A 25,402-nucleotide genomic window follows, 5' to 3' on the forward strand; every position below is an offset into this window, starting at 1 on the left:
AAAATTTATGACTGAAGGTAAAAGTGCATGAAAACTTAGGATTTCTACTTGCAGAAGCAAATGCATTATGTTGTACATTTAATAATATCATTGCTTCGATTCTATATTAATACACTTTGCAAAGATTGATAAAATAATGCAAACATTTCTTTGTTGTAATATTGAAAATAGCATATTTCTGTCGGTTTGTGCATCAATGTATATGTTACAGTCTATTTTGTGTGATCAACTTGATAAAACACGAAGCTTTTCAAAGGAGAGAACTTGCTCGGTACTTATCTGGACTGTTTCAACCATATAATCCGTACCAGGGTTTTTTTTTTCTTGAGCTGAAACTCTTTTCTTAAATAAACTATATATCATTCTAAAAGTCTCTGAGGATGAAAGCAGGAATTATCAAAACATCTTTAAAAATGTTAATTTTATTACCATTCATGTGTTTTCACCCATTGTAAACGTCAGTCAAACTCACAAATTTAAATCAAAAACGTTTTAGAAATATCTTGAAAGATTTTGACAATCCATTCACATCTAAAATGGATTTTTATCTAATCTTTGGTGTCAGAAAAGCTAAAACTATCCCATCAAATTCATATTTTGAAGATAAACTTTTGAAAATTTAAAAAGATACTGCTGTCACCAACGGAGAATTTTAGAATGATACATATTTAATTGATATCTGGAATGTGCAGAATAAAGCCTCAATTCACAAAAATGCCTATTGCGGAATATGTGGATCGAACAGTAGATGACAAACAAGTTCTCTCATTTGATAAGTTTCGGAGTTCTTTATGGTGATGTATGTTTAGAGAGAAATCAGATAAAATCCTTGTTAAAGAAAAGGCAAAAATGTACCAAACAGTAGGTATAACTTTGCAATTGTAAAGGCAGTAACAAGTATCTTCCAAAGATCGTACTTAAACGATTTTCAGACTAAGTTTGACAAAATATTACTTTGGAGAAAACAGATGCCTCCAGTTTTTAATAATAACTAATCTAGCAAAACATACGACTTCAATACAAAGAAAGAAGCTGTTTTTGTCTAGGAAGTTTCTACAGCGCCAGTTCGAGATTATAAAATGATTTATTTTTTATGAATGAGGCGTTGGTTCTTAGGAAATATTTGTTTCTAACTTTTATATGAATAGCATGAGAAATATTCTAACAGTTAGAAAAGTTCTGCATAAAATATTTCATCATCATAAATAAAAAGAAAACGTGATTTTCTCTGGTAAGTTGTGCATTCCATTCAGTAATGTCAATACGTGTTCATATTTATTTCTGAAAATAATATCTAAGTATCAATTTAAATGTAATATATAGATCCATTTTAAAATATAATAGACATGGTTTTTCTATTATAGTGGGAGGAGAAAAGTCAACTCTTGTACATTTCAAATGAAATGTGAACATACAGAGATAAACTACACAATATTGTTAAATCATAATCTCAATATTATATCTTTGGAAATTCTTATCAATTCCCTCATCATTGCATTTAAAACAAATACAGTTTACTCATAAAGAGTAATTATTGGTCTGTCATTGTAGTCGTTATGACCAGTAAAATAAAAAAAAAGGTTTTAGTTTTAAACGACACTCTTTCTGTGTGTTTCGATTATAATCTGTTTGGAATGAACGGTGTTCCATCTCTCAATGTGATTATCTCGCTTAAATGCATAATCTATCTTGAAATGAAATATCTATAGACGAGAAAAAAAAATCTTGAACTGATATACCCAATAATATGATTTTATCGACTATCGATGTACAGTTTAATATACAAAATACAAAATACACATTACAATAACGGGGTATAAGATAGCTATTTCTAAGTAACGGGGACTGATGCATATGCCACAGCAACAAAAGAAACTATGATTATAACATAAGTACTTCAATCTGTGTGTATATTACAATAGAAACGTCAATATTTTCCAACATTGACGTGCAAATTTCACATATATTCATGCTGAGCCGACATTTTGTTAGAATTGTAAAACTAATTTAAAAGCTCATGAATCGGTCATTCAACGATAAAATGCGAGGTTCTGCTCACTTTTATTCAAAGAAATATTAATTCACTGAATGTGAAAAGACACAAATGCAATATGTTAGCTTTGTCTGCTCAAACATCGACATATCTTCCTTCTTTTAAGTCAAACATGTGATAAATACATGTATTATTAATTGATATAAAATGTACCAATGAATACACATGCTTTATAAGGTGATCTAATTCTTAACTAATTAACTTACCAGCGTCAGTTGCCAAATCCACAATATGATCACATCCAGTAGAAGTTTATTCATCCTTACAATTTCCTTACTGACGAGGACAGGAGCTCCGCTTAGCTTCTGTTAAACGACATCTAGTAGACATGATTGCCTATCACTGCAAAATAAGTGAGAAAGAATTTGCGGCGTGACTTTAATAAATAGCCAGAAATTTTGTTTATACCATCCTAACCAATTAACGTGCAGAAAAGATAAAATTGCAGTAAGCATATTGATGTTCGCTTTAGAGAGACTCTGAATGAGGGAGAGATCAAATTTGATAGTATGTTTATGTTTACACTTAGTGAAAGGATATTTTTGTGCCAGTACTTCACAGGATTTTATTTTGTTTTACAACTGAGCGAACTACTTTGTCTTACAATATATCCGCTGTATTTTTTTTATATTTCCTTTGCTTTTATGAAATGGAAGACGGATGTAAATCATTAGTCCAAATGACTAATTTTTCGTGACATGCGAAAAGATTATATATATTGTGCTTTTACACTGCAACGCTTTAGAATGTACACGTTTTAATGTTATCAATTTTTCCTGATAAAAAAAATAATTAAAATATGAATAATTGCAAGATAATTTTTACCTATTATTTATAATTTCTAAGAATTGAATCCGACATTATTCGCTCGTTTAAAGACATGTGTGTTATATTTAACGAGAAAACTGTATTTCGATCTGTGATCTGTGACACGTCTGGACAAAGGCATACAAGAAGTCATCGCAGATATCATAAATCTTTAATCATAAAAATAAACAAACATTTTAAAGGCGTACGCAAGTCTCTGCATTTTTGGGGGGTAATGCTGTTTTCAAGGGCAGATAACTCTTTTTCAATACTGGTGACCTATGTCTTTTGTTGCATATCTTCGTTTCATAGATGATTGTCCTTCAGTATCCAAAGTTTGAAGAAATTCTATTATTGGGGAAAAATCGCCCATCTCATATACAGAGAATCTAGCGTACTTTAGCGTACGCCTTGGGCAGGAAAACGTGTAAAAGAAGTATTACTCTTTTAATGCACTCTAGCTAGAACCATCCAATAAACATATTGCTGTTCTTTTCGAATTGTATAATATTTCATACAAAGCTCTCTTTAAAACAAATGTGTAATATTCCGACAACAGTACGCTCTCACCTATAAGCAATGTATCTTCTTGGCATTATAAATATACTAAAAGTTCTTCTCCATCTAAGCCACTGCACTAGTACGGTTTGTTTTCTCTCAGAAAATGATCTTTAATTTTCAAAACAGAGCATAATTTCCTGACAGTTGCAAGTCAGCAAATTTTAACAAAATACTTATTTCATGTATAACAAATTAAGTGTGATAGATTTAAAAGTGCGAGTCAATGTTTACATTTCCAGAATAAGTAATTTTCTAAGAGAAAAAATATTTAGATTAAAACGCATTCTATGGCTACAAGACTATTATCTTAATTGAATCACACTAGATAACAAAAACATTTGCTTACCCTTGGAGCCTTAGAGCACAGTCTATGTATATTGTATCTTATTTAATTCATACTGTTATAAGATTCTTTTCTCTGTTATGTTAAAGTAATAAGTGTATACGGAAATACCCAGGATAATTAGCTATTAGATTATAAATGAAATCTTTGCACGGTACGCAACAGGTCTGATAAATGCTGAGAAAGATATGAATTTCTTCATTCTACAATAAGTCACTAAGATCTTATGATGAATGTTATGTTGCCTCCCTTCAAGCCATTTTTATAATTGATAGACCACCGTTCTTCATAATACATAAACATATTTATAAATTGATGTATAAACTTGAGCAAATTTGAATCTGTATATACAATTTCATGTGATATAATATTGTTAATATTTGTATACTAGGTGACTGATAGGTCCATTGGGCCGGGTGTTGTGTTAAATTGATTTTAATATGATTTGTGAAACGTTAAAAACATACCACTATAATAAAGAATTTACTTACTTACTTACATAACAGTACATTATTAACTTTCCCATCACTTGAACCAGTTAGAGCGTGTTACAACATTTAAAGTCATAATATACAATTATGTATCATTACATACAAATAGCAGAACCTACAGAGGGAATGGTCTCACGTTACTCCATCTCGTACTTATAAACTTCTTAAGCCGTTATTGAATCTGATGCAACATTGTTATTTATAAGTTGTGAGATTTTGTGTTATTACAAACTTCTTCCCTGGCACAAACCAGATTCTTAAACAATTTTTATACTTTTCCTTGCCCCTTCTAAACAGTAGTATTAGCGAACAAATTCTGTATTCTCCGAATAGTTTTGTTTAATGACATGTTTTGGATGTGTTTTCCCAATTATTGTATAAACAAGCAACATAATTAACACTTGTAGACCGTGTTTCACCTGTAATATTTATATATGAAATGGTTTGTTTTAACAAGCAAATCATACAGGTGATTTAAAATAAAGATTCTTGACAAGCTGCTGAAATAAAAAAAAATTGAACTCATTATTCCTATATGAATTAATGCGCCTGAAAAAAATTGTGACAACTGACTTTTGGACTTTGGAAATAGGTCTTAGCCATTTTTATCAGATATGTTTTTTTCTGTTTAATCCTACTTTCGAGTTGGATATTGTATTGCAGGATATTTAACATTTTCTTTTTTTACTTGTTCCGTTTTCTCTGGTTTTCGCCCCAGTCACATGAAAAAATAGTATTTCACTTTTTTCTTTCTTCCTTTTTATCTTTTTTCCGTAGTTTCGTTGTCTCGTTCTATCCCGCAATATAGGCATGACATATAATTACAGTTTTACTCAGGGTGATCATGTCCACCAAAATCCAGATAATTTACGTAACTTCTGTCAAACATGCAAATGAGATGTATATGTCCGTGTTTGAATTGTTTGAATTATTTTCAAGAATCAATATTTTAGTCATAATATTCAGTCTTTAGAAAGATCTTATACTTTCCTTTGGGAGTTGATGACTTATCATATATATTGCTATGTCCTTGAATTCATTTTCAAAACAGTTGACTCATTTAAGCTTATTCACGTCTTGACTCATTCCAAATTCATTTCCAGTAGAAAACAGTTTAATAACGCTAGTTACTGTATCATATTTTAAAAAAGCTGACATGAGATCCCACGATGGCTGGAAAATAAATGACACATATGATTCTATTTTAGATAACATTAAACTGAACGTTATAATTATTTCAGTTCATTGTACCCTGAAAAGTATAGAACGGACCAGCAGACTGACAGATGTACAAGGTGCAAACAGTAGGCTTCAACACTGGCTTACAACTAAATAAAAAAAATAAAAACGATTCTCTCGAGATCTGAATACGAAACATAATGTATTTAGGAGGATACAGATATTTGTTTTCTGTTATGACAATATGATACCACGGTATATATCTCTATTGATAAAGATTCACTGGATACATTAATTCTGACAGACATTACAAAAAAAATTATGTATCAGCTACATTGAAACAATCATAAATCATGTTGTTTTTATACTATTTTTTGATAAAATAGGTTTTTTGTTTAATCTTATCATACTCACCAATTTCCATGAATAAACTTCACTCGTTAAGTTATCACATTTTGTAAAGAAATGGCTCTTTCACACTTACGTTGAATTTTTGTTTTATTTTGTTAGCTTTCCCGCCTTTTTCTCAGACAATTTTGAACATGCTGTGGTAATTATTTAATAAAAAGATATTTTGCTAAAGAGCTATTTGCATTCTTTGGGTCAAGGGGACAACTCTGGTCAGACGCTTCAGATGTAAAAGGCCGATTCGGAAAAAAAAATCTTTTTTTCTCGTCAAACGGAAATCAATAAGTAAACTTTAATTACGCAATGCTTCCTGTACTGCAATCCTTCTTCTTCCCATGTATATATAGATGTTCAGGATATACTTCAACCCAATCCATTTCGCTATGTAACTGGCCAGAAGTCTAGTCTGAAAGTCTACTTCTAGCACGGGTGGACACATGGGTAGAACCACTTAACTTCATTATGTCAATAACATGAAAACAAATGCATTAAAGTAGAGTTTTAATTAACACACAATGGAGAGGATCATAAGATTAGAAGCCGACAACTTAATTAACCGGCAAAAAAGACCCTTGAATATGAACATGTCTATCAAAATTCAAAGGTAAATTTTATAGCACCATAATTTTACTGCACTTCATTTGCAGAAACACCGATTTATATTCGGATAGATGTGTCAAGCGACAGGGAATGAAGTCATTTCTGTATGATTATTAATACATTCTAAACAGACTGCATGGTTAGTGTCTTATAGAGACAAGAAACTGATCAAAATGGAACTGCATAGTATGTGAGGCAAGATGATGTTGTATTATCTACGGTGGCTTAGTTTAGACTTAGTTTTTTTATTTAGTCAATTAACAATACATCGTTTTATGCAGATGTATCATAACTGTAGTTTGATACTTGAGTTAAGTTCTGCTCAGTCCGGAGCTACAGAGCGTCTTTCCACAACCGTACGTGAACATGCTCAATCAAACCGAGTCTGCAGCATTTTCATTTTTGACGTCTTTGGCGACCACCTTTTCTGTTTTATACAACTATACTGTTCAATGTTTCTTTAAATATGATGCTGAAAACACAAATGTCAGATACGTTATGTAAATACTTTATAAATTACGGACTTTACATCGATTATGGTCAAACGTCAGTTTACATATAAACTGCATTCAAAAATTGTTCCGGACCTCGCACCAATACCTATGCGTAAGGTTGAAAAGGTTAAAATAAAAGAAAGAAAAAAAACAAGCTCGGATTGGTTACCTCAAAGCTTATCAAAATTGCTAGAATTGCGTCATATTTGAGGAAAAAATGAAAGAAATGGTATAAATAATTGAATTGAGTATAGTTATTCCAAAGATAACACGTTATTAGGCGATGAAATTAGGTTGTCTGCCAAAGATTAGATATACTCTTTCTCTAACTATTATTTTCTTATGTCAGCTGATATTACGTAAGGTGTACTTGCAGTTTAATGACCACTAAAACCATCACTGAAAGAAATAAAACCATTGTAGACTCTTTGGACAAAAGTTTCACACTGTCCGTTTTTGTGCATTTGAACAGTTTAAATACTAAATAGAACAAAAAAGGCTTTTTCTTACATTTAAACGAAACATGAAAATATTGTTTTGTTATTCTATTTGATTGCGTTGTACAAAGTATGGTTTCAAGAGATAGTCTTGAAGATTAGATTATTTTTACAATAGCTTAAACATGCTGTTTCCATTGTATTTTATTTATTTTTGTCATGTTTTTTATTAAACGAGATTATATGAAATATTGGCCAGAACGAGACGGCAACAACAAAATGAAAGGTATTTAGAGAAGTAGCATTTAATAAATAAAAAAGCGCCTAAAGTTTATTAGATACCATTTAATTCTCACAGTTTCTAAAAGGTTTTATTTTTTTTAAATATCTGCCCGACAAAGCAAGGATGAAGTCTATGAAGTTTGTTGCCAATGTATATATCTACCCTGACTTTAAGTCAAAGCAATAAAGAACGAAATTCATTATATTTTACTATTATAAAACAGATGATTGTTAAAATGCAGCATGCTGTTTGAAGATTAATTGGTTAGATATTTTTATCATTCCGAAATAAAATTTATAATAGGTTAATGTAAAGTTAAAACCCTTGCCTTTCTTGTGTTTCTATTTCAAGATTCAATTGTTTTACATAAGAAAAAAGAAATTTATATTTCCACTTCTTTAACTTATAGCAAGATCTCTATCTTAATTAGAACATTAAGTTAACAAAACGTAAACACAAAACATAACTTTAGTTTGGAGCCAAACACCACAAGACACGTATTTCATCGTAGCTATGAGGAGTACAGTATCTAATAGACTTCTTTGATAGGTTTTATAGAAAAAAAAATCAATCTTATTTATGTCAAATATATTACATATTTATATTTATCAATAAACAGGCATAATTTTTTCCTTTTGTTTTAACCGAAATTTTGGGAACTCCTTAGTCTTTTAACGGTTAAGTATGTTTTTTTTTTATTACATAGCTTCTATATTTATTATCTCCAATTTATACAACATGCAATATTCGTCAGGTGGTATCAGATCAACCTCAGATCAATGTGTTCTAACCGCATTATCATGGATTAATATTTTTCCAATTAAAAAGGCATACATTGAACTTCTTGGAACAAATTTTTAGAATATATGGTTACAATGCATTTTTATTATTAAATGTCTTATTACATGTTATTGTGTTACTCTCCATACATCTTAAATCTACCTGACAGTTAAACATTAGAAACCCTTGGCCCTTTGAATCTCTAAACTCATCACCTAAACGATGTTTCGGAAAACTAAAAGGAGATTTCAGGTTGTAACAGATTATATATACTGCCGGAAATAAAGATGGTATTTTTTCTTAACTGAATCGCCTCTTAAAACATTATCTCGTACTAAACATAGCCACTTAAAATAGTATGTAACCTAATACCTTACTCCTAAGACCTCTTTCTATTCCAGCTATGAAATCTATAAGAGATTCCTTTGGAAGCGTAAAACGTAACAAAGCAAAATATTTAGATGAGTCTCTTCGACGCTAAGTTTAAAAGTATGAGTTTCGTCAACGGCTCCGTATATCAACAATTAAGTACCGATAAAACAATTTATTTTTTTATTTGGGTTTTACGGCGCACCAACACAGTATAGGTTATATATGGCGCCAAACAGGACTACAAATTTTGGTTCCACATCTAATTTACATCGAAATAAAAACAAGATAAAACAAAATGAGCTGAACAGTAAAAAAGCAAAAACAAGTATCCAATGTTGTTACACATAAAACACTTAAATATAAGCTGCATCTGTTTAACCTCTTGCGCTCATTATAGCTGCAAAAATGTATTGTTATTGTTTTAATATGCTTGTTCGCATTTTACGTGAACCACAAGCATGTTATCCCAGTAAAAATACACGTGTGGGCGGAAGAAATAAATGTTACATTTGTAATATATTGTAGAGATTTCGTATAAAAAGTGAATGGCAAAATGTGAATCGGTTATATTGTACGTGAATTTAAAGCAATGAATTGTTAGCTAATTTTAGTCTGAATAGATTTGCTTTCTATAGATACATGTATTTAAACGAAACTTGAAACCCAGCGTTAGTATCAAAATGCATACTTCAACGTAAATAAAGATGAATAAAAAGTAAATTTCTTTGTTTCACGTGCTCATGAAATTTTTTTGACTCACTTTTAGGTGAGATATATTCCATATTCACGAAGAAACAAACACATATCCTCTATTTATTCTCCCACTTCGAAATCAATTTGAGTGCGTATATACCTGCTGTATTTATTGTTATCGTGTTCTACAACATACAGAATTTAATTTTGCAACTTTTATTGCTTTTTTGTCCTTGAGGGAGGAATAAGCTTATATTATTGTACCTAATGTAAACTTCATTTTGTTTAAATATTTGATGTATGTACAAAACGTTTTTTATCTATGTTCAATAAAGTACTGCTTGCCGATCTTTAGCTTTTTTCTGCGACTCGCAATAAAATAAAAATGTCGTCTCTACTGGTTCCCCGTCATAAAACACATTTTCTCAATCTGCACTGTTGAAGCTCTAGCTAATTATTTCATTGAACAGTATAGTTGTGTCAGAAATGTTTTTGCGATCATATTATCTCGGGTGCTTGTTTTTTCTACTTCAGATTTTAAAGTATTTCTTGCATTCTTCTTGCTTCAACGTTACATTTGATAATTTCTAGTTTAATATTGACGTTGTAGGTGCAAAGATTTTAAACTGGTTCAGTAAAGCCTAATGTTATAAACAGAGTATCCATGCCAGTCTCAAAATGGTACATTTATCAGATCAGAAACAACACAGTTGTAAAAACTGCTCTCCATACTCCGTTTCAAAAACAAAGACACAGAAGTAATATTATTTGGAAAAGTTAAGTAATTCCTTTATCACCTATCTGCAAACATGTCTATACGATTATGTGTAAAATGCAAAAGAATTCTGCAGATGCATTAACTTGTAACCGTTTTAAAGAGGCATACTCTATAATTTGGTGCACCTTAAAACCGTCCGAAATTGAATTATTTACACAGAATTTGTAATTTTACATCGAATGACGCCAATCACAGATCGCTGGACCTTATCATTCGCCCACAATTCTCGTTTTCTATCACTTTGGTTTTGGGCCACCGCAACACCTACAACGCGCTTATCCGGGCGCAGCAGTCGAAAGGGAATAAGGTAGCAAGGTAACAGGGGTACCGTTGGATAGATATTGGAACGCTTTATTGTTCTTAAAAACACTTTAATGTTTTACATGAAGGTAAGTAATGTGACATATAAGAAAATAAAACGTGGCATATAAGTAAGTAGGGTGCGTTCTACAATTTTACTTATAAATGTTTTACATGTATGAAGGTAGTGTCCACTACAGTTTATACTGAAAAAATGTTTTACAAACAAACATGTTTTAATTACAAATTAAGCATGAAAAAAGTGGCACACAAGTGGCATATAAGTAAGTAGGATGCATTCTACATTTACTTATCAATGTTTTACATGCATTTAAACGAGGTGTCCTCAACAGCTTATACTGTGTTTTACAAACAAACATGATTCAATACAAATTAGGTATGGGAAAAGTAGCACACAAGAAGTTAGTAGGGTGCATTCTACATTTTGACTTATAAATGTTTACTTGTATGTAAGAAATGTGTCCTGTGCAATTTATACTGATAAATGTTTTACAAACAAACATGTTGTAATACAAATTAAGTATGGGAAAAGTGGCACACAAGTAAGAAGGGTGCATTCTACATGTTCTTATAAATGTTTTACATGTAAGTAAGTAAAGTGTCCTCTATAGTTTATATTGATAATCATTTTACTAATAAACATGTTTTGATGCAAGTTAAACATTTTGTTTATGATGAAAAAAGTGGTATATAGGCAGATAGTGTATATTCTATTGACACATATTTAATATAGAGAAAAAAGACAACAAAAAAACATACTGCCCATTTTAAAAGTGGCATAAAGGGGGTTATTACTTATTTACCAAAACCCAATAAAAAAGACAATTTCTAAAAATTTGGAGACAAATATCGCTTTTAAATGTTATTTTCAAACTAGCTTCGGCAGTCATTTCGAACCGACTTAAAATGTTTTTGGACAAACTAGTTAACAATGATCAGAAGGGATTCATTGCAGGTAGATTTATCGGAGAAAATATAAGGTTGATTTATGACATTTTGTTTGAAACTAAACAACAGAATATTCCAGGACCTTTTGGTTCTATTTCACGGGATTTTATTTACAAAACGTTAGAATATTTTAATTTTGGACCTTCCTTTAGAAAATGAAAGGAAGCGAAACAACTTGTATTTTACAAAATGGACATTTGTCAGATTCTTTTCGTTTAGAAAGAGGCTGCAGATCCTATAAAAAAAACTTTCAACGGTTATCGGTCTTACCAATGTAAAAATTAAATCAGATATATTTGTTGTCGTTGTCGTACAATAAAATGGCGGATAGCGATTTATTATATTGCCATTATATTGCTGTTTACGTGCCTAAAATGACATGTTTTTCGATGTAAGTTCTTCTAATTGTTATTTTAGGTTCATTTATTTAATAAAACAGGTTCTCTGTATCTATTCCCCTCGTTATATGGTATGCCCCTTTAAGCATTTAGACAAAATTATATTTGTAAAAACATACAAATGTGTCTTCTACGCTACACACCTATATTTGATAAAACTAGAGCTGCTTTGGAGAAAAGCGCATGTCTCCCACATCTGCCTAATCATCTAAATAGTGAGTCTGTCTTAATATACTTTTTACTCACAGAAAATATACCTTTGTTAGTTTTGGAGTAAATTTTGGAGTAAGCGGCCTATCGGTAAGTTTTAGAGTAAGCGGCCTATTGGTAATTCAAGGGCGATCATTCCGAAGTGCCTGGGCCGATTTGGCTAGTTATCTAACTTGGCCTAGGACTTACTGGCAAACACGTTTTGCTATTGTGGTTACTCTCCGTACATCATAAATCTACAGTCAAACATTAGAAACCCTTGGCCGTTTGAATCTCTAAACTCATCACCTTAACGATGTTTCGGAATACTAAAAGGAGATTTCAGGTTGTAACAGATTATATATATATATACACTTTCGGAAATAAAGAGAGTATTTTTTCTTAACCTAATCGCCTCTTAAAACATCATCTCGTACTAAACATAGCCACTTAAAATAGTATGTAACCTAATACCTTTCTCCTAAGACCTCTTTCTATTCCAGCTATGAAATCTATGAGGGATTCCTTTGGAAGCGTAAAATGTAACAAAGCAAAATATTTAGATGAGTCTCTTCGACGCTAAGTTTAACAAGAAATATCTTTAAAAATGATGGTCGGCGAATTATAATAAGGAAAGAAGTTTATGAATTTTTCATCTGACATTCATCTTTCATCTAACATTTTTCAAATTGCAAAACTAAACACCGCACTTTAACAATTTAAATGGTTCTCTTTTAATTTTTCGCAAAGGTTTCGTAGGGTTGCAATTTTGTTTCGTTTATCCTTAGACGAAAAATTACAGCAGTAGTTTGATGAAGATTCATGAAGCAGTTCATGAGAAGAGGTCATTAAACGTGTTTATATTTTTAGCTAAATTGGTCCCTATCCCCATTTGTAACAAAAAAGCAGGAGACCTTACGATATTGTTACATACCGAGTTTGATAAAAAAATCCATTACATTTTAGTGGTTAATGCGAAGAAAGGCATATCTACTTTTAGCTATAGTGGTCCCTAATAGGGCCCAAGTTCCTATATAAATAAATTTGGAAGAGGACCTTATAATGATGCTCCAGACCAAGTATGACAAAGATCCACCAAGCTGTTCATGAGACGCTGTATAAAGGCATTTCTAGTTTTAGCTCTAGCAGCCCCTAAAATGGGTCAAATGTCCCAGCTGAACAAAGTTGGCTGCGGGCCTAATAAAGTTGCTACAAATCAAGTTTGATTAGAATACATGAGAAAAAATCAATTAAAGGATTTTTTTATATATAATTTTTATTTATTTTTAAATAGGCCAACTAATCCCGCTTTAACAAATGCATATTCGCTATTCATGAATCTTTAGACAATGACGTCACACCTATAAAAAAGTGAAGGTCAAGCAAAACATACAATTGTAATTATTTCAATATTTCTGTTTCATAAGCAAAGTTTGTATATACATAATAATAAAACAGATTTCAACTGAGTTCAATATTTGCATACCATACTAAAGAAAAATATTCATATATAATAAATCAGTTAAATAATTTATAACAAATATATCAAAGCAAACAAGTACTCATTTTAATATGCAATCTGAATAAGTCACAAAAGCAAGAAACCTTTTCATATACAGACGACAATTGTAACAAGGAAAATCTTTTAAAAAGCACTTCGCTACATAAAAGACTCTTATCACACCCTTATTCATGTGATACGCAGACAATATTCAGCTCTTTCTTTAATTTGATATATGTTGGTATTTGAACAGGTTTTTATCATATCTATTAAACTTACTTATCATTTTGAGCTATATCAATATTCTTGCTAAATATACTGAGCCAAAGTTAGCTTTAAAACTGTGAACAGCGTCGTTTAGGATAAACGCTTTGTCTACATTTCACTCAGCGTAGCACAATCAACAGAGTGAAAGAAATTGACACTCTCGTCCAATCAGGCAGAGTGTTGCATAAATCTTCCATTTTGATAAATTATCCATAATGCGTTATCAAGTAGTTTGATTTGCAAACTGAAGTCACGTGGCATAGGTAACGAAAACGAATTTAGACGGCGTCGCCGAAAAATATGAGTTTCGTCAACGGCTCCGTATATCAACCATTAAGTACAGATAAAACAAAATGAGCTGAAAAGTAAAACAAAAACAAGTATCCAATGTTGTTACACATTAAACACTTCTGAATCAATAAAAATTGCATCTGTTTAACCTCTTGTGCTCATTATAGCTGAAAAATGTATTGTTATCCGCTTTAAATAATGTTTTAATATGCTTGTTCGCTTTCTACGTGAACCAGAAGCGTGTGGGCGGAAGGAATAAATGTTACATTTGTAATATATTGTAGAGATTACGTATAAAAAGTGAATGGCAATGTGGCAACGTTAAATGTCGCAACGCCGCTAAATGTCGCAACCACCGTTAAATGTCGCAAGGTTGACGTTAAATGTCGCAACCACCGCTAAATGTCGCAAAATCGTCTGCCGCTAAATGTCGCACCTTTAACGTTAAATGTCGCAAAAATTTGCCCACCGTTATATGTCGCAACACCAACGCTAAATATCGCACTTCCTATTTGACACTATGAGTATCAATTCCTTGTGTATATTTACTTTTTTGAGGGAAGAAAAATTAACAGGTTTATCTTAATGATAAGTGCTGTTACGTATAGCAACAAGAGGGCCTTGTTGGATCTAGAACGCTCACCTGAGTTCCACACCTTGCTTGAACAGTCACGCAAGAAAAATATTTGTGAAATTATTTTTTAATAGGGCCAGTGTTTAAGGACAGAAATATTCTGAGGTTTCTTCTAACTAAATACGATTTGGTAATGGTGTTGTATGTTTATGGGGGTTGGGTATGGGTTGGGAACGGGGCGAATAACGACACAGAAATCTAAGACACAAACACACAACACCAAGACAATTAATAGAAAATATATATATTTACATTTTTGAAGTGGGGAGAGTGGGGTGTGTGTGTGGGGGGGGGGGGGCTATGTGTGGGTAGGCGGAAAAGTAGGATAATGAGGGGAATGAGACTAAACCAAACAATTTTAAGAGACTAAAAGTAAAATAATATCAAAATTCCCGCTTTAAAGAATGTACAGAGTGCCACATAGGATCTTTCTCCGCCATGGAAGCTTAATAGTTACCTTATGACTTTAAATGTAAACCTCCAAACAAAGAAATAGAACCCAAGGCTAATTAATAGAAAATCTTCGTTTTCTACAGCTGGTACAAAACACAGTTACAGTCTCCGTGTTGCGTAGTTGAACATCCTGTTGTGTTACAGGCCTGGATTGTGGCATGACCCGATCCCCCCCCCACCCAAACCCCACCCCTGTTGACTTACTAGTGACTTATACTCATCAAAGTTGCACCCAACTATTTTGGAATTAATATTTTCTCAAAATGTAGACCCAAAACGCCCCAGAGGCAAACATTTTATACTTATATTTCAAAATTCCCCAGGGGGAACAACCCTTGACCCCTTAAAATGAGGAGAGTACTCCTCCACTACCTTAAACTTAAGACAAAAAATGCACCCGAGGTAACCATTTTATACCTGTTTTTCAAACTTTCCCGGGGAGAGACCCTGAGCCCTCGAAAATGGCAGGGATAACCCCTCCCATACACCGAAATTTTGAACAAAAAATGCAATAAAAGTCCAGCATTCCATACCTGTATTTCAGAATTGTCAAGCGGAAAAGACCCTAACCACCTAAAATAAGGGGAGTGCCCCTCTAGTATGTACCTAAAAAATAGACAAAAATGCACCACAGGCCCACATTTCATACCTGTATATAAAAAACTTCCCCACAAATACGGACAGAGGAACCTACCGCATGTAGCCGGTGACGCTTTTGTTTTAAACTGGTGCACCCCCCCCCCCCCCCCCCCGCCCCACTCCCCCCTCCTTTCCTCCATCAACAATTTCTGGCCCCCAGTCTGTTGTGTAACGAAATTAAGGTCGACTAAAGACATGCGATACAATGCGCGACAATACGGAGCGCGAGCTTAATGTCTCATGAGCTAGACAGGACTCCATAGAATTACATAGTTCAGACCTGAAATAATTTTAGTACTGTGGCGAGTACCACGTTATAGAGCTCAAACCTTCAGATATGAAATATATAACGTATGTATGGTACGGAACCACTGAAAAGCAAACGTGCAGATTAGAGTGAAAGGTCAATTCAGCCCTTCCCAAATCAAGCATGCATTACCCAATCTTATCTCTAAGTTGTAAAGACTGTTTAACTTACCTTATTTTGCTGTGCGACATTTAGCGTTGGTGTTGCGACATATAACGGTGGGCAAATTTTTGCGACATTTAACGTTAAAGGTGCGACATTTAGCGGCAGACGATTTTGCGACGTTTAGCGGTGGATGCGACATTTAACGTCAACCTTGCGACATTTAACGGTGGTTGCGACATTTAGCGGCGTTGCGACATTTAACGTTGCCACAGGCAAAATGTGAATAGGATATATTGTAATGAAATGTTAGCGAATTTTAGTCTGAGTAGATTTGCTTTATATATATAGATACATTTGTTTAAAGGAAACTTGAAACCCAGCGTTAGTATCAAAAAACATACTTCAACGTAAATAATAGGATAAAATAAAAAGTAAATGTCTTTGTTTTACGCGCTCATGAAAAAAAATCAATTCACTCACTTCTAGGTGAGATATATTCCATATTCACGAAGAAACAAACACATATCCTCTGCTTATTCTCCCACTTCGAAATCATTTTGAGTGTGTCTATATCTGCTGTATTAACAAGTTTTCGCTTATTGTTATCGTGTACTACAACATACAGAATTTAATTTTGCAAGGAATAAGCTTATATTATTGTACCTAATGTAAACTTCATTTTGTTTAAATATTTGAAATATGTACATAACGTTTTTTATTTATGTTCAATAAAGTACTGCTTGTCGATCTTCAGCTTTTTTTTTTTTACGAATCGCAATAAAATAAAAATGTCGTCTCTACTGGTTCCCCGTCATAAAACACCTGGTCTTAATCTGCACTGTTGAAGCTCTAGCTAATTATTTCATTGAACAGTACAGTTGTGTCAGAAATGTTTTTGCGATCATATTATCTCGGATGCTTGTTTTTTCTACTTCAGATTTTAAAGTAATTCTTGCATTCTTCTTGCTTCATCGTTACATTTGATTATTGACGTTGTAGGTGCAAAGATTTTAAGCTGGTTTGTCTTGTTCCTGCAGTAAAGCCTAATGTTATAAACAGACTGTGCATGTCAATCTCAAGATGGTACATTTATCAGATTATGTTCAGAAACAACACAGTCGTCAACACCGCTGTCCATACTCCGTTTCAAAATCAAAGACACAGAAGTAAAATTATTTGGAAAACGTAAGTAATTCTTTTTTCACCTATCGCAAACATGTTCATGTCCATACGATTATGTGTAAAATGCAAAAGAATTATGCAGATGCATTAACTTGTAACTGTTTTAAAGAGGCATACCCTTTAACTTGGTGCACCCGAAAACCGTCCGAAATTGATTTACTTACAGAGAATTCATAATTTTACATCGAATGACGCCGATCCCAGATCGCTGGACCTTATCATTCGCCCACAATTCTCGTTTTTCTGTCACTTTGGTTTTGGGCCACCGCAACACCTACAAGCGTAGCAGTCGAAGGAGAACATTCAGCAAGCTAACAGGGGTACCGTTTGATAGATATTGGAACGCTTTATTGTTCTTAAAAAAACCTTTCGGTCTCACTAATGTATCGGTCTTACTAATGTAAAATTTTAATCAGATATATTTGTTGTTGTTGTTGTTGTTGTTGTTGTATAATAAAAGCGTGGATAGCGATTTATTATAAAATGTCACTATATTGCTGTTTACGTGCCTAAAATGGCATTTTCGATGCAAGTTCTTCTGTGCACTTGAATGAAATATCATTCATTTGTTATTTTAGGTTCATTTAGTTAATAATATAGGTTCTCTGTATCTATTCCCCTCGTTATAGGGTATGCCCCTTTAAGCATTTAGACAAAATTATATTTGTAAAAACATACAAATGTGTCTTCTATGCTACACACCTATATTTGATAAAACTAGAGCTTCTTTTGAGAAAAGCGCATGTCTCCCACAACTGCCTAATCATCTAAATAGTGAGTCTGTCTTTATATACTGTTTACTCACAGAAAATATACATTTGATAGTTTTGGAGTAAGTTTTGGAGTAAGCAACCTATCGGAACGTTTTGGAATAAGCGGCCTATCGGTAATTCAAGGGCCATCATTCCGAAGTGCCTGGGCCGATTTGGCTAGTTATCGAACTTGACCGAGGACTTATTGGCATACACGTCTTGTTCAAGTTTGGTGAAAATCGGATGAGAAATGTTCGACATAAAGAGTGCGGACCAGATTTGTGACAGACGGACGGACGGACACACATACACACACACACACACACACACACACACACACACACAGAGAGAGAGGACTAATTCAATATGTCTCCCACCACACAGTGGTGTGGGAGACATAATAAGTCTAGAACATCATTACTTTTAAGATCCTAATGCGCTTGGTCTTGGTCAAAGCCGAATGTTATGTTTCCAGTTGCATAGAGACAGTTCGGATCGTTTGGCGATTGCCGTTGATTTGATATTGTGATGGGTCCAATAATACCCGTTCGCATTATTATGTTATTTTCCTCAAGTATACCCAAAAGTTATGTCTTGCAGTAGTCTTCAAAATTGGTCTAACTGTTTTTTGTTATGAGACAAATAACAATCATCTTGGATACACGCCGAATAAGAAAGACATTCAACAGTATTAGCAACATACTGTGTACATCGACATGATATACAAAATAAATTTTCTCTAACAAGTCGAGTAATGCAATACAGGTTCATCTGTCGAGTAATAATGTTAAAAGAAATATCATGGTTAGAAGATGCTATATTTTGAAGCATTTTTAAATAACGCAATCCTATTTGTTTAGAAATGAACTAACTCTTCTGTAGCAACTAATTTAGTTTCTTGCAAATTGCATATCAGTAACTTTTACATAACATATATTTCATGTGTAAATAACGAAGTGTGAAATATCTTAAACCTTCAGAGCGTGCCTGAGTGAATGATTGTATATCTAGAATAAGTGGATCTTGAGGAGTAAGCACATTGTTTAAATTAATACGATTTATTGGCGTCAAGACCATTATCTTAATTGAAACGCATTTGATACATTACTCTCGAAGTCTTAGGTCAATAACTTTTTGAATTGATTTATGCACAATAAAGAAATTCTTTTACAAATGATACATTTAAAATGTTTCAGTAATTAAAATACAGCTTTTTGTTAGTAATTTAGGCAAGGTATGAATGATATAAAAATAGAAAAAGAGGAACCTCCATATGTCTCCCAACGAGACACAAAAAAAGAAAATATTGCAGACATGCTTTATTTGAGCCTGTTCATGGACGGCAGTGGAAATGCATTCTCCCATCAACGCCCTCAAGCAACGGGTTGGGGATAACTCAACATTTGCACATGCACATCCGCAGATGTGTTCATAATCGTGAAAGTTAAATGTACCTTTAAAATTCTTTAGCATACGCAAGTCAAATCAATCGTCAAAGGCTAATATTAATTAATGCCCCAAAATACAAAATGGCGACAGATAAAACATAACGTCTATAATCCGTCTATAATATGTTTCCGTTACAGCTTCTTTTTGTTGTGGGCCCACTTTGCAAATGCGTGACTCTGTGGCTGTGTTTGTGGTCCTCTGTGCTTCCGAGAAATCTACCCTTACCTTTTATCTTTTATCTTTTCTAACCTCGGTGCGTACTGAATGATAAACATCTTTTCCCTTTTTATATAAGCTTATATTTTATTAGCATCTACTCGCTGAAAAACACCATTTGCAAATAATTTATATTATTTTAATTTCATAAAAGGGGGTATGTGGCGTAGTTGTAATGCGCCTTAGTTCCAGGCTTTACTCCTGGTCGCGTCTGTTTTGTGCTGGTTGAGTAATATAAATTGGTACTGTTTGCAGCAGTATCGCTTAAACTAGATGCTAGAAAGTAAATATGACACCTGCCATACTATGCATGAAAACTCGTGCCAAGCATTGTGTACAAACAAGCAACACAATTAGCACTTGCAGACCGAGTTTCACCTGTGATGTTTACATAGGCAATACGTCTTGTTCCAACAAGAGAAGATTAAAGATGTTTTCAAATAAAAGTCTCTGACAAGTTATTGAAATAGAAATGAACTAATCAGTCTTGTTAGAAATGAAACAACGAGAACTTTGACAACTTGCTTTTGGAGTTTCCTCTCTTGATTGAGACAGTTATTGCAGCATTATTGCATAACATAAGTCATTAAAGATGGGCACAAGTGACTCGAATATTGAATGGTACGTTGATTAAAAAAACATGTCTGACGAGCAACTGCGTAACTGTTTTCAACACTTATCTTAGTATTACTCAAAGGTTCTGTTTAGAACACTCAACGCATGTTTAACACTTGATACACATAATTCGTCCTTTACTTGTATCACGTTCTTAAACTTTCCTGAACGCAAGTTTTATTATGCGCGAGTAGCTGAGATTAAATATGACATAAAAACTACATTTAACACACGTTGTAACATTTTAGAATAACTGTATCTACTTAATACCCCAGTCACACATACGGCGCGGATAGTTACGTCTAGCCACGGACAGAAACGTAGTAATCCGTATCGATCCGTACCTGAGCCGTACCTTAATGTAGTAACCCGTATCAATCCGTACCAATCCGTACGGCTCAGGTAAGGATCGGTACGAATTACTACGTTTCTATCCGTAGCTAAACGTACCTATCCGCGCCGTATGCGTGACTGGGGTATAACGTCGTACAGATGACGTGTAGAGATTTGTAATGCAAAAAACGAAAATTAATTTGCGTGAAATTGACATTGCCCTTTTTGTACTGTATCTAACGGACAGAATAGATACGGAAATATTAGCTACTTTAAGACATTTTCTTACAATAAAACAACGTGAAACTGTACAAAAGAAATGATAATTGTTTAAATCAATTTCTCTCATACACCCATTGACTAATATCTGTCACAAGATTACAAGAGCGTTTGTTTTTTATTTCTAAATTTATTTATTCGCTTACTGACAAACGCATTTAAACGAAATAATGTGATATTGTGAGTACACTTTCAGAATAGTATTGACTTTTTGTCAGATAAACAATCTGTATAATACACATTTTCTTCCACATTATGTCCTTAATTTTCAAAATAACTGACTCATTTCAACTCACTAACGGTCTAACTGTTTCAAAACTTTATTTCCCAGCAAATGCTGATTATCGATATTTCATTAAACTAGGCAGTCTTATAATTGTTAAATAAAATATTAGTTTTTTCGTACTGCTCGGCTCATAAAACATGATAAAACAAAGAGCTTAATTAACCTTTGCATCTAGAAACTGCGAAGTTTTATACCATGTATACTCAAATGCATATGTTAACAAATAATAAATTTATATCTTATAAAAGCTGTATTTCTCCCCATTATCAGTCTCACTTTTCTTGTTTACATCAATATTTTGCACATTATATTATTTACACGCACCAACAGTGACAATACTCTAGTGCAGTTAATAGGTGAATCGTAACTCATTCAAATGAACAAAACTTATCTTAGTATTACTCAAAGGTTCTGTTTAGAACACTCAACGCATGTTTAACACTTGATACACATAATTCGTCCTTTACCTGTATCACGTTCTTAAACTTTCCTGAACCCAAGTTTTATTATGCGCGAGTAGCTGAGATTAAAGATGACATAAAAATTACGTCTAACACACGTTGTAACATTTTAGACATAACTGTATCTACTTAACGCCGTACAGAATGATCGTGTAGAGATTTGTAATGCAAAAAATGAAAATTAATTTGCGTGAAATTGACATTGCCCTTTTTTGTACTGCATCTAACGGACAGAATAGATAAACCGGAAATATTAGCTACTTTTAGACATTTTCTTACAATAAAACAACGTGAAACTGTACAAAAGAAATGATAATTGTTTAAGTCAATTTCTCTCATACACCCATTGACTAATATCTGTTAGAAGATTGCAAAACATTTGTTTTTTATTTCTAAATTTATTTATTCACTTACTGACGAACGCATTTAAACGAAATAATGTGATATTGTGAGTACTCTTTCAGAATAGTATTGATTTTTCTCAGATAAACAATCTGTATAATAAATATTTTCTTCCACATTATGTCCTTAATTTTCAAAATAACTGACTCATTTCAACTCACTAACGGTCTAACTCATTCAAAACTTTATTTCCCAGCAAATGCTGATTATCGCTATTTCTATAACTAGACAGTTTTATAATTGTTAAATAAAATATTAGTTTTTTCGTACTGCTCGGCTCATAAAACATGATAAAACAAAGAGCTTGATTAACCTTTGCATCTAGAAACTGCGCAGTTTTATAGCATGTATACTCAAATGCATATGTTAACAAATAATAAATTTATATCTTATAAAAGCTGTATTTCTCCCCATTATCAGTCTCACTTTTCTTGTTTAGATCAATATTTTGAACATTATATTATTTACACACACCAACAATCACAATACTCTAGTGCAGTTCATAGGTGAATCGTGACTCATTCAAATGAACAAAATAACTAAGCTTTTCAAACCTATTAAGTTGAGGGATGAAATTTTGATTACCTGTCATACTGTACCTCTCAATGCAGGCAATCAAGACTGTACTATAACATATACTTACTGTGTCATATGAAAATTGCTAAGATATGTGGCCGCAATCAAATGGTATTATTTGATTCTCCGCGCCCACAGGCGGAGTATTTGTGATGGCTTTTTGTAAGTGCAGTGCAGTGTATGTCGTAAATGACGATTCTTTTCCTTTCGATTTGCAAAATTTCAAATTTTTATTTTTCTTGCTCATAATATTGGCATCAGATTTAACAGCACAGGCGAGTAAAACAAGTTTAAGAAGCAAATAAGAAAGGTTTATAGTAGTGAACTTTTTAGTCAATATTCATTGCTGCGTATCAACAACAATAAAGGTCCTGCTCATACTACAGGCAATGTTTTTTCTCCAACGTTCATGAAACCCCATCAGACTGTCTATTTGCCTAGGGTCTACAACAAAGACACCAGTATCGTTATATCATCTCCTGTTCTATCAGTACTACTTACGCTGCTTTGTTTGGCGCGGAGTTTCCTTCTGCTGCATCTTGCAGCAACTTTCATACTTGTTATGATTACATAGGTAAGAAGCCGTGTATACGAGTTGTCTCACTTTCTTATTCTTGCTGACAACAAGGTTTAACACCATTTCGCTTACAAAAATGACACGGATGCTGATAAACAAGTAAAAAAAAAATGAACCTCTAACATTCCCACTAGAACATTTAAGGCTATATTTATTTTCTTCCTAGTTTCATTTACAAAATGTTTCTCAAACGTGTATACATTTTAATCACATGGATGGACTCCTGTCAATATATTTCAGAGTATGATATAAGATAGGAATAATAAAGTAAATACTTATAACATTGATGACAGCTTCAATTTCAAAATGGTTAACAAACTAGTATGGTGAGACAGGGCATTAATAGGTACTAATGAAATGTACCTAGAAAATTACGATTCTTGTGACAATCACAAAAATACATTCGTCCAAATGTCGAAGGAAAATACTTCTCAATATTGTGTTTCAGCCTAACAAATTTGACAAACTCTGAAGATGCAATTATTAATGTAACCAATCAACACAAAATGTAAAACTGAACAAATGTGGATATTTGTCAATGTCAATTAACATAACCACTGCCTAACTGCTAACCTGGTGACTACTTCACCACATGATATATATCAACGGTTGATGGCGGATGACACTATACATTATTGTCTTCAGTCAATACCGAGGAGAACATACGCCTCGCCTGGGATTCAAACATACATACTCCTAAATTGAAGTTATGGGCTCTACCTACTGAGCTGAAATGGGAAGGGCTGAAATAAATATTAATAAAATTTACCAAAAGTGTTCAGAAAAGCAAATTAAATGTTTAAAAGCGTAATAAGCGAATTATTCCGGCGAATGCAATATAAACATATTTACCTCGAATTAATTTTCCCGTGTTACAAAAAAAATAACAAAATAATACTCAGCAATGAAAGCTCCCCCTCCCTTCCATTTCCCAATGCCCACAACGCCCCGTCCTCGTCTCGGGGGAGGAATTTGTCATATTTACTGCCACAGGACTCGCATCTTATTGAAAATTTAACTGAAGAACCTGTATATTCTTAATATAACTGAAAGACGGTGCCCCACTGTGTTCCTTTATTTTTTTTTTGTTTTGTCCTTGTGAGTTTATTGTGTGTGCGTGAGCGTGTTGGTCGTGTGGCCGTCCGCGTGCTGGGTTTTCGTTTGGGGAGGCTGCGTATTTAGAACGTGGCGTTCTCTGTTGGATATTCATTATTGTTTTTAAGACTTATAAAATGTATTTCTTGAAAAAAAAATGTACTTAGAAACTTACAATTTTCTTTTTTTGGAGACTGGCGAAAGACTGACGGACGATCAAACAAGTCAAGGGGCAAAATAAAAATAATTTGTATATTCTTCATCTATTTCTCTATTTCTCTGGTTTCTATGGAATTGAAGAAACGCAAGCATCTAGTTGTGTTGTCTGATCTTTTGCATACCTATCTATTATTCCCATGTTATATGGAAATGAAAAATAATTATCTCGGTATTTGAACACGAGGGAAGACGCTGAGAATTGTTCGACGATATGATACCGTTGCATATTTGTTAGTTTATATTACAATGTACTCCACTATTACCAAACAATATAGGAAAAACGTAACTTATGATACTTACAACTTGAAATGAATGGTTTTACATTGTCTATAATGAAACTGATTTCTTGTTTAATCTTATAGTCTTCAATTTCAAGGAGGATTCCATTATAAAATAAACATTTCACATTCAGTTTTAGAACATTTTAACTTCCTTTCAAGTGGCTAAGCCAATTTGTAACTAAGAAAACGAAATATTTTATGGTGTATCATGGCACTGGACCCCATAATAATGGTGTCAATGTATTAGCTCACCAGAGCCAAAGGCTCAGGGTGAGCTATTCTTATCAGTCACGGTCCGTCGTCAGTTGTCCGTCATCCGTCGTCCGTTGTCTGTAAACTTTTAATTT

At 33.2% G+C, this 25,402-nt stretch overlaps 1 protein-coding gene across 2 annotated transcripts in view; it reads right to left on the bottom strand.

Annotated features, from left to right (window-relative positions):
- LOC123566114 (ADAMTS-like protein 1) overlaps positions 1-2,502 on the bottom strand; it is a 56,159-nt gene extending 53,657 nt beyond the window's left edge. The window contains exon 1 of one of the 2 annotated variants that reach the window (XM_053550159.1): positions 2,260-2,496. In XM_053550159.1, the coding sequence (XP_053406134.1) occupies positions 2,260-2,313 (54 nt within the window). In that variant the 5' untranslated portion in view covers positions 2,314-2,496. Of the gene's footprint in view, positions 1-2,259 lie in introns of both variants that reach the window. The other variant, XM_053550162.1, reaches the window with a different exon arrangement.
- Between the last annotated feature and the right edge of the window lie 22,900 nt (positions 2,503-25,402).

Source organism: Mercenaria mercenaria, chromosome 8 (assembly GCF_021730395.1).
Source record: "Mercenaria mercenaria strain notata chromosome 8, MADL_Memer_1, whole genome shotgun sequence".
Classification (NCBI taxonomy): Eukaryota; Metazoa; Mollusca; class Bivalvia; order Venerida; family Veneridae; genus Mercenaria; species Mercenaria mercenaria.